Source organism: Phascolarctos cinereus, unplaced genomic scaffold (genome assembly GCF_003287225.1).
Source record: "Phascolarctos cinereus isolate Bilbo 61053 unplaced genomic scaffold, phaCin_HiC Scaffold_2;HRSCAF=192, whole genome shotgun sequence".
Lineage (NCBI taxonomy): Eukaryota > Metazoa > Chordata > Mammalia > Diprotodontia > Phascolarctidae > Phascolarctos > Phascolarctos cinereus.
In genome coordinates, this window is record NW_027555625.1 from 63457434 (window position 1) to 63468779 (window position 11346).

General features: G+C 45.6%; 1 protein-coding gene across 7 annotated transcripts in view; it reads left to right on the forward strand.

Annotated features, from left to right (window-relative positions):
- The window catches only part of CDH16 (cadherin 16), a 46413-nt gene that overhangs the window by 13824 nt on the left and 21243 nt on the right, over window positions 1-11346 (forward strand). For all 7 annotated transcript variants that reach the window (XM_020989431.2, XM_020989430.2, XM_020989433.2 and 4 more), the window contains 6 exons: window positions 845-1041; window positions 4978-5100; window positions 5992-6142; window positions 7683-7907; window positions 9759-9835; window positions 10620-10808. In XM_020989431.2, coding sequence (XP_020845090.1) covers window positions 845-1041; window positions 4978-5100; window positions 5992-6142; window positions 7683-7907; window positions 9759-9835; window positions 10620-10808 — 962 coding nt within the window. The remainder of the gene's footprint in view (window positions 1-844; window positions 1042-4977; window positions 5101-5991; window positions 6143-7682; window positions 7908-9758; window positions 9836-10619; window positions 10809-11346) is intronic.

Sequence of the window (11346 nt, forward strand, 5' to 3'; positions counted from 1 at the left end):
TCTATGGCCCTTAGTGAGATGAGGGTCTTGGGAGAGGATGTCAAAAGATAAGAGCTACACTTCTGAACTTCATGGCTCCCAGGGAAGGAGCCCCAAGTCCATGAATAGTAGTAGTAAAGGGGTCCCTTTCTAAACTTCGATCCTGAGAGACATAACTCCCCCTCATCTTTCATCCTTCTCCTCATAGTGAACTATAAACAACAATCATTTCACAGGCCAGTGATCCAGACATTAAGAGTCATCAAGGCACAGATGCTTTCCCAGGTGGCAATCGCATAAACAAGAGGAAGCTACTGCTTGTGTGACATTTAGCCTCCTTGGGACTCATTTTCCTAATCAATAAAATGGGGGTTTGGACTAAATGGCCTCTGAGCATCCTTCCTGCTCTAAATCAGCTACAATCCTACAGTCCAGATTTGTACCATTCAGGAGACAAATCTCTCTGATATCCATCTCTCTGAGGAAGTTTATCCTCTCCCTTAGGCTGCAAGTCCAACCCCTGTCTTAGACCAAATAGCTTCCCTGATTCCTCCCATCTACACTTATACACTCATCCATTCATTCATCCATCCATGCATCCATTCATTCTACTCATCCTTTCAGGCATCCATCTATCCATCCCCGCCATCCATCCATCTATCCACCTGCATTTATCCAAAGAGCTTATAGCTCATATAGCTATTTTCTAATACCTCTGATTCCTCCATACCACAATTCCTACCCAATGAGATTATACATTCTAATCTGTCCTGATACCAGACTCTAGACAGAGGTTGTGAATATCTAGTAGATTTGCCTCCACTCCTACCTACAGATAATTACATCCTTCTTCTGTACCTCATAGGGAGCTCTAGGGTTGATCCCACTACTGTGAGCCACTACCAGTTGCTGGTGCAGGTAAAAGACCTTGGAGACCAGGCCTCAGGCCACCGAACCATGGCAACTGTGAACATTGCTGTGGTGGCGAATACTTGGTTGCCTCATGACTCTATCCACCTGGCAGAAAATCTCCAGAACTTGTGCCCCAGTTCCTTCACCCATGTAAGTAAGAGCATAACCCATGCAGAGACCAAGAAATGGTGACCCAGGAGGGATTGCTTTTAAATTATTTATATAGAATCCATATAAGAAGCAACAAGCACTTTTGTGGAGATTGTTTGATGGAAGAGAAGGAGTCATGCCATGAAAATCAGGAGACCTAAGTTTTAGTCCAGGCTCTGCCATTTACCAACCCCAAGGTCATCATCTACCAGAATGACCTTGGGCTAACAACAACAGCAACAACAATTAAAATTCATATAGTACTTTCAGATTTGCAAAGCTTATTACATATGTTAATTCATTTGATTCTCATAACCAGAGGTACCAAACATGTAGCATTCCTAAGTAAATCCCAAAAATATCACTGGAAAATATTTAACAAAATAAAAATACAATAAAATGTAGATAACATTACATTTTAAAACTAAGTCAATATGTGACCCACAGGGCTGGCCCAGTTTTTATGTGAGTTTGACACCACTGGCCCTAATTATCCTGAGAGGGAAGTGCTATAACCATCCCCATTTTACAGATGAGGAAATTGAGGCACAGAGCGTTTAAGTGACTTAACCACACAGCTGGTAAGCATCTGTCCCAAGCTCTTTCCACTTAACCACCTAGCTACCAATCACTTCTCCCTGATTTTCAGTTTCCTCATTTGCAGAATGAGGGGATTGTGCTAGGTGATCCTCAATGGACTTTCTCATTCTGGTTCTCATTCCCATTGCCATGAGTCTATAGTTTTGTGGTGTGAGGGGTCTGTATTTCTGAGGATATATATGGTTCCAGAAGTTTAGGTTGCTCCAAATTGCCTTATGGTTCTGAGACTGCAAGTCCACAGTTCCATGGGGCTATAGTTACATAGTCCAAGAAGCCTATGGTTTTATATGTTGATGGTAGTTCTATGATTCTGCAACTTGACTATTCTACCCAAGGTTAATGGTTCTGTGACTCTATGGTTCTTTGTTATCTCTATGGGTCTAGGGTCTATGATGAATTCAGCCATTATTATTTTCATTACCACTAAATGTCCCCTCTTGCACCCCACAAGGGTGGATGAGTTAACATGTGTACAGTAAGGGTCTCAGACTTAGGGAAAAATACAATTTCTGTCCTCAGGGATTTTATAATCTCAATAGAGGGTCTTTACCTTACTTGCCTACATCCATTGGAGGGTCCTGAGTAGGAAGCAAGAAGTCAGGAACCTGAGGGGTCCCAGTCTTTCCTTCTACCTCTGAGCTTCCCTGCATAGCCCTTAGCCCCTGCTGGCTCCCTCAAGGTGGGAAAATTCAACACCATAGCTAGGGATTCACGCCCCACAGACAGGAATGCCTTTCAGAGAGTCTTAGCTTCCAGACAAGAGTCCAGAGGAGCCTAACTAAGCTCTTTCCCCTCCCCCACACCAATCGTGCTCCCTTAGCACCACTGGGGAATCCCCTGGAATGCCCTGAGGCAGTGGGTAACTTAAAATAGCCCACTCAACCATAACACAGCCTGTAGGGGGGCCTAGGAAGGGGAGAAAATAGAGCCCTCTACTCTGCTGCCACATAGTTTGAGACGTGAGTCACATGGCCCAAGAGGCACCATCTCCTTTCCTTCTCCCATGCCCCCAAACTGCCCCTTCCCTCAGAACCACACCAGTGACCCAGATGAAGGCCAGCTTAATTTAGTAGGTAGAAGGGAAGGGAATAAGCATTTATATAATGCCTACTGTGTGCTATGATAAATACTTTACAAATATTGTCTCATTTAATCCTCATAACAACCCTGGGAAGAAGGTGCTGTTATAATCCCCATTTTGCAGTTGAAGAAACTGAGGCATAGAGAAGTTAAGTGATTTGCCCAGAGTCACACAGCTAGTAAGTGTCTGAGGCTGAATTTGAACTCAAGTCTTCCTGACTCTAAGCTCAGTGCTCTATCCAGTGAGCCACCAAGCTGCCTCAGACAGAAGAAGTTTTTCTGGCATCCACCCACAGGCCTCCTTAGGACCTCTTTCCACCTACCGCATCCCAGCTTTCCCATCCTTGTTGGTAGGAGCTGGTCAAGGACTGTAAAGACTGGGACCTAGCCAAGACCTGACCTTTGCCAAGGCCATGTACAATTGCCAGATCTCTGGGTCTTTAACTATAGCCAGGGACTGTGGCAGTCTGACAGGGGAGAGAATTATTAGCAAGAGTCAGGAGGCCTGGGTTTCAGTTCTCCCTAGCCCCATGGCCTTGGGTAATTCTCTTTCCTTTTCTGAGCCTTAGTCTCTTTATCAAGATATGTAAAATGAAGATGGAGGACAAAATGGTGCCTCAGCCCCCCTGAAGCACCCATAGCTTTGCTTTAGAAATGGAAAGGACTCTGGAGACCATCTAATCCAGACATTTAATTTTACAAAGGAAGAAATTGAGGCCTTCAGGGCACAAGTAACATGGTCAAGGTCACAAAGGTTAAGTAAATAGGAAGACTGAGGCTTGAATTCAGGTCCTCTGACTCCAGATTTAAAGTTCTTTCCACTCCACCATACTGTCTCCATTTAATTCAATTAAGCTAATATTTATGAAGTGTCTAATCTATGCAGAGTACTGTTTAAGCAGCTACGGGAGATAAAAAGTTTAAATTAGATACAACCTCTCCCTTCATAGAGTTTAAAATCTTCTAGGGGATCAGATAACTGTGACACGCAACATTAATATTATAAGTTCTGTACAACAGAGAGGTATAAAATAAAGTGAGGAACGAAATCAAGTAGAAAAACTATTATCAATCAACGGGATCACGGTAGGCTTCCTGGAGGAGGCAGCATAGATGCCCGGCTTTTAAGGATAAGCAGGGTTTCAGGAAGCTCAGGGGCAACTTGGAATCAAAAAGACTCATCTTTCTGAGTTCAGATCTGGCCTCAGACACTTACTAGCTGGGTGACCCTGGGCAAAGTCACTTAAGACTGTTTGCCTCAGTCTCCTTATCTGAGCTGCAGAAGGGTATCTTTGCCAAGAAAACCCCAAATGGAGTCACAAAGAACTGAACATGACTGAACAATAAAGCTTCAGGATTTCAGTGTCTAAGAGGGGTGGCAAAGCCATTGCAAACTTAGGGGAAGCAGGGGCAGAGGGGTGAGGAGGTCCAGTCTGTGCTGGGGCAGAAAACAGTCTAGTCTGTTCTAGGACCCTAGAATTCGAGGGTTCTTAGCAGGGAACAGTATGAGACAAGACTAGAAAGCCATAATAGTGGTTGAACCAGGCCCAAGGAATTCTCTAAGATCAGTAAGAAGAGTTGGAGAAGTAGTTTTATGGGCACTAATAAGACTTCTCTGAAGACCCTCTTGCCCCCCTCCTCTGAAAGAGGCATCCCCCTGCCCGAATGACCACAAGCTTAACTAGTAAACCTCTTGATAGCATAAAGTTCTGTGATTCACCTGAGGTCACCCAGGGCCTTAGCTCAGAGCAGAGTCAAGAATCAAACCCAGGAGGGGCAGCTAGGTGGTATAGTGGATAGAGCACCAGCTCTGAAGTCAGAAGGACCTGAGTTCAAATCAGGCCTCAGACCAAACATTTGACACTTACTAGCTATGTGACCTTGGGCAAGTCACTAACCCCAACTGCAGAAAAAATGCACACATACATACACACATACATACATACATACATACAAGAATCAAACCCAGGTCTCCTGACTCATGGTTCAAGCTGCTTCCTGCCCAGGAAGTTGGGTATGGAGAGAGTGAGTAAGCTCCATTCCCTTCAGAAGGTGGTGGGCTTAGCTAGACCTCCAATCACCTCATTCATTTCAAGAAAGGAAAGGTTTCTGACCCAGGAGTCTACATATTGGGGTTAATGAATCTGAGTCTATGATGAAGACAGGGGGTTGGCCCCTATTAGGCTCTTGGTGAAGGCCCAGCCCCCCTTTCCTGGGTTGTTCCTTCATCCTGTCTCCAACCTTCACCCTGCCCAGGTGCACTGGAGTGGTGGGGGTGTGGAATATCACCTGGAGAGCCAGCCCCCAGGACCCTTTAAAGTGAGCAAGGAAGGAAACATCTGCATGACCCAGGAACTGGACAGGGAGATGCAAGATAAGGTGAAGAGTCTGGAGGTTGCTGGGGGGAAGTTGGAATATGGATATAGATACAGATAGATGTGTATGTGTATATATGTATATGTACATATGTGTATATGTATATTTATGTGTGTGTTGAGGGGACTTGGGGGGTGTTGAGGCTTGTAACATACTACTGTACTGCTTAACCTCTGGCTACGCTAATTTAATGAGTATCATTTTCACCATCAAGCTCATCTTTTATTTTGAGAGGATTCAGGGGATGGGGTGGGGTACACCATGGACTATCAAAGAGCCAAGGCCCTTAGACTGGGAAGGGTAGGGGAAACCATTGAGATCATGCTACTGGGCACCCCTCTCGGTGGCTACAGTAGAGATAGTCTCAGGGCCTTCTTGCTTTCATGACTTCAGCTGAAGACATCTATTTATCTATCTATCTATCCATCTATCTATCTATCTATCTATCTATCTATCTACCTATCTCCTGTCTATTATGTACATGCATGTATATATGAATATATATTCATAACTATTACATATACATATGTATATATGAAAGTCTATATTTTGCATATATGTATATGTATATACACGTATAGATGTGAATGGAAGTGTGTGTATATGTATCTACACACATATATACACACTTCCATATATGTGTGTAGAGTGTGTGTGTGTGTGTGTGTGTGTGTGTGTGTGTAAAAGGAAGATGCAGAAGCTATCCTTGTGAAGGAGCATAGTTATGTGTGTCTGTGTGTGTGTGTGTGTGTGTGTGTGTATATATATGTATATATGTATGTATACATATATACACACACACACACACACACACACACAGAACTATGCCTCCTCATAAGCATGGCCTCTACATCTTCCTTTCCCTATCCTCACCTTATGATTCACTCTTTACAGTACCTGCTCTCTGTGTGGGCCAGGAACATGGAGGGCCTGGCCTACAGTGACCCACTGGTGCTAACAGTCTTTGTGACAGATGAGAATGACAATCCCCCTAACTGCCCTCCTGCTGATTCCCCCTCTGAGGTCCTTGAGCTCAGTCCCTCAGGTAAGCTGAAATTCTGGGATTGGTTTGGAAAAGAGGAAGAGGAGCAGATGCAGATGAGGCAGAGTAGGGAATGACCTTTGGGCAGAACGTACCCAAACCGCTAATGCTAGGGGTATAGTAGACAGAGAACTACTTTGGAAGTCAGAAGACTTAAAGCAGAGTCCCAGCCCAGCCACTGAATCACTATATGACCTTGGACAAGCCACTTGACCACTCCAGGCCTCAGTTTCCTCAGCCATCTCCAACTATACTATAAAGCAGTAACCATCAAAACTGTGTTACTGGTTTAAAAAAAATCAGAAGGTTGATCAATGGGACGTGCTCCATTGCACACCCCAGAAGCAATCGAACCTAGTAGCATGGTGTCCTATAAACCCAAGGGCTGTAGTTACTGGAGTCAGGACTCCCGTATTTGATGAAAACTGCTGAGAAGGCCAGGATGACCTGGCAGACATTAGGTGTGAGATCAGCTCCTCACAAGCCACATAACGCAATAAGCACCAGATGGGCACAGGCTCTAAACATGAGAGATCATATCATAAACAAATGCGAGGAGCAGGGAGGAAGTCGTTTTCACCTCAATGAGTAGAAAGAGGATGCTTAACTAAACAAGGAATAGAGAGGATCGTGAAAGATAAAACAGGCAATTTCCATGACATAAAATTGAAAAGCTTTTGCATAAGCAAAATCCAAGCAGTTAGACTTAGAAGATAAAGACTTTTAAAAGACTTTGCAGCTAATTTCTCTGATAATGGCCTGATAGCCAAGACACATAGGGAATGCATACAACTATATAAGGAACACACATATAAATAGATACATATTTATATATACACAACATAAATATATAGCAACATTCCATGATGGATAAAAGGTCAAAGGATAAGAACAGTTTGGCAGTTTTCAAAAGAAGAAATGCAAGCTATCCAAAACCACATTAAGGAAAAAGGGATGGGAGGAGAAGATGGGTGGGCAGGAAGAGTATGTCTTTGGCTTGGGTTCTGGGAAATGAAGAGTGGGAATAGAAAGTGGCAAAGGACAGCTTATTCTTCTCCAGGCCTAGCAACACTGGCTTGGAGTGGTTGGGCATAGTCAGAGGGAGGGAGGAGATGACCTCCCAACCTTGTGTTTATTCATTTGTTCAAGCAATGCAACCCTCTAGGAAAATGGAAGCTACCTGAGGGCTTTTTGTGTCTCCAAATTCTAGCAAAATACCTTGGACATAATGAGCGCTTCATAAATGTTTGCCATATTGAATTATTTAATGGGGCTCTTGCAGGGAATTGTTGAGTGAAAGTGGGAGAAATGCTACATACCAGACCCTTGTTTCTGCAGTGGCCAGTGACAGGCCACAGTCAAGTCATGGCTAGGTTATGGTCAGACTGTGGTCAAACCAGGTGAATCATGGACAGACCATAGTTGAGCTAAGATCTGGTTAGGATCCAATCATAACTATCCTAGAATTGGACCATAGTCAGGCTAGGGTCATGTGGTCATACTGTGCACCCCTGGTGACAGCTGTCATTTCCCTCATGTACAGGTATGGAGGTGACCAGGCTTCAGGCCACAGATGCTGATGAACCCACCTCTCCCAACGCCCATGTGGTTTACAAGCTGCTGAGCCAGGAACCTGCAGGATCTGAGGGGTCCTCCTTCACTGTGGACCATGACACAGGAGCAGTAGCGGTACAAGATACCTCACTCATGGCAGGAGAGCTCTACCACCTGCTGGTACTCGCTGCTGACCTGGCTGGAGGAGAAGGGGGTAATTGTCTAGATTACAGGGGTGGGGAACCTGCAGCCTTGAGGCTACATGTGGCCCTCTAGGGCCTCAAGTGCAGCCCTTTGACTGAATCCAAACAAACTGGATTATGTCAAAGGGTCACACTTGAGGACCTAGAGGGTCACATGTGACCTTGAAGCCTTAGTCCCCACCCCGGTCTAGATCCCTGTCCAAAACAGAATTCATCATCTCTGCCCCCAAACCACGCCTCTAACCAACTTTCCTATTAGTATTGAGAGCACTACTAGCCTCCCAATCAGCAGCCTTGGTGTCTTCCTTGGCTTCTCCTCATTCACATTACAGATCCAGATCTTACCTCTCACCATGCTAATACACATTCTCACCTGCCTACGGTTCCTCCACCTCACTCCCCTCCACACGCTGAACCGTCCAGCGATACTGGCTTCCTCGCTGCTTCTCCAGCAAGACACCCCATCCGCCATCTCCCATCTCAACTACTTTTCAGTGCTGGCTTTCTCCATGCTTGGACTGCTTTGCCTTTCATGTCCCCATCCTGTCTCCCTTCAGGACTCAGCTCAAATTCCACCCTTGGCAGGAGGTCTTTCCTGGGCTTCCTTACTGCTGGTGCCTTCCCTCTCAGACTGTCTCCCATTTATACTGCCTGAGCCTTGTATGGACACAGATATCTGCATATTGTCTCTGCTCATTGACTGACTGATCTGGGCCACTCACTGGGATCTGACCCCTTAGATGGCTACAGGGAGGGTATTCCCCCTACTCAGACACTTCAGTCCAATGGGATGCAACCATATTTTGTCTGCCCTTTTGTCTACTGTCTCCTTCTTAGGGATAAAGGTCATCATCCTTCCCAGCCCTGGGAGGGCCCCCTGGAAGATGTGACCTGGACTTTCCCAAACACCCCCTTTTCCATGCTTTCTGGAGTGGAATGGGTAGAGAGAAGGGCAACTAGGTGATACAGTGAAGAAAAAGCTAGACCTGGAGCCACAGTTCAAATTCAGCCTCAGACCCTTGTTGTGTGATCTTGGAAAAGTCACTTAATTGTTATATGCCTCAGTTTCTGCATCTATAAAATGGGGATAATAATAGCATCTACAGGGTTGTTTTGAGGGTCACATGAGATAATAATATTTGTTAAGTGCTTTGTAATGTTAAAACACCATATATATGCTAGCTAGTATTAACCATTAGGGAAGGAGGGGGGCAAACAAGCATTTATTAAGCACCTATTACGTGCCAGGCACTGAGCTAACATTATCTTATTTGATCCTCACAACACCCCTGGGAGGTAGGTACTATTATTATTCCCATTTTTCAGTTGAGGATACTGAGACAAACAAAAGTTAAGTGACTAGCCCAGGGTCACACAGCTGGTAAGCGTCTAAGGCTGAATTTGAAGTCAGGTCTTCCTCACTTTAGGCCCAAGGCTCTATCCACTGCTCTGTCTAGTTGCCTCTGGGTGAGGGTGCCCCAAAGTCGTGTCATAGACGGATTTGCTGAAGAGCCTGGGGATACTTAACCTGGAGAAGAAAAAACTTAGGGCAGACACAATCACTGTCCTGGAGCATTTGAAGGACCATCTATTCTGCTCCCTCCCACCAGCCCCAACCCAGAAGGTAGAATGAGGAGCAGTGGGTTGTAGAAGTGGATGTAGGCTCTTCAGAAGGGAAAACTTCCTAACAGTTAGAAATGTCCAAAGGAAGGAAGGGGTCTCCTAAGGAAGTAGTGAACTCCCCATGGCTGAAAGGATTCAAGCAAAAAATTAATGATGATTTGTCCAGAATCTCATAATGGGGACCTCTGCTCAGGTATGAGTGTGACAAGAGGTATTTTCCATAATTCTGTGGCTTCTAGGTCTGAGCAGCACCTGTGAAGTCATCATCAAGGTCCTGGATGTGAATGACCACGCCCCTGTGTTCACAGCCTCTCAGGTAAAGGCAGATGCTTCACAATCACATCCTGCACCCACAAGAGAGAGGGGTAGCCATGAGGGTGCTGTAGGAGGAGGGTGAAAGGGGCCAGAGACCCAGAAGGAAAGATATCAAATCCCCAACTATGGATAGACCACAGAAGTCAAGAAGAACTGAGTTTAAATCCAGCCTCAGACACTTTCTAGCTATGTCATCGTGGAGAAGTCAATTATACCACTGTTTGCCTCAGTTTCCTCAACTGTCAAATGAGGATAATAATAGCATCTCCCTCCCAGGATTGTTGTGAGGGTCAAATGAGAAAATATTTGTAAAGCACTGAGCACAGTACCTAGAACTTAGTAGGCACTAAATAAATGCTTATTTCTTTTCCTTTTTTCCACTGTGCTAAATCCCCTTCTCCTGGGGCTTATTAGAGGATTTATAGCTGAAAAGGAGCTCAGGGATGATCTAGTGAAACACCCTCATTTTACAAGATGAGGAAACTGAGGGGTAGCTAGGTGGCACAGTAGATAGAGCTCTGGCCTTGGAGTCAGGAGGACCTGAGTTCAAATGCATCCTCAGACACTTGACACTTAATAGCTGCGTGACCCTGGACAAGTCACTTAACCCTGACTGCCTCACCAAAAAGAAAAAAAGAAAAAAAAAGATGAGGAAACCAAGGTCCAAAATGAGAAATGGCTTTCCTGTCACAATAAATAGCAGAGCAGGGATTCTAACTCAGGGCCTCTGATACTAGATCAGGTGCTCTTTCCATTGTATCCCACTGTCTGTGTCTTCCTCTCAGTACGGACCAGTCAGTCTTTCCGAGGATACAGTGACGGGAACCCGAGTAGCCACAGTCACGGCCACAGACGCTGATCTGGACCCAGAGTACACTCTTATTGACTTCTCCATTGTGGAAGGAGACCCCAATGGGACCTTTGTCCTAGACTCAGACCCGCAGAGTGGTCACGCAGACATTTGGCTTCAGAAGGTGAGGGGCTTGGGGAGGAATGTTCGCTGGGTCAGAGTAACTGGAGCTTCTCTCCGAGGGCAGCTATAATCCCTGTCCCTGGGACTGAGAGAGATCTGGGGTGGGAGAAATTTCCTGCTCAAGACCCAGGTTAGAACCCATCCTAGGATTCAGGAAAGGACAGTTGGGAGCGGGGGAGGTGGAGGCAGGGAAGGACAAACTCCCAGGACTTGGCAGAGGGATCATCGGTCACCCAGAGCTGGACTCTGTCCCATGAATGGGACGTCCCCCATTCCAGGAATGCTCTCCCCCCCTCATCTCCACCTCCCAGCTTCCCTGGCTTCCTTTAAGTCCCAGATGAAATCTCACCTCCTGCAGGAAGCCTTTCCTAGTCCATTACACTACCTCCCCTACCCCTGGCTACTAATACCTTCCCCTTTCACAGTACCTTTCATCTATGCTGTCTAAGTTGTTAGATGTGGTCTCCCTAACTAGACCAGGAGCTCCTGGGACTGCAAAGTACTTGTGCCTTGCACAGTGCTTAATCAATGCTTGTTGA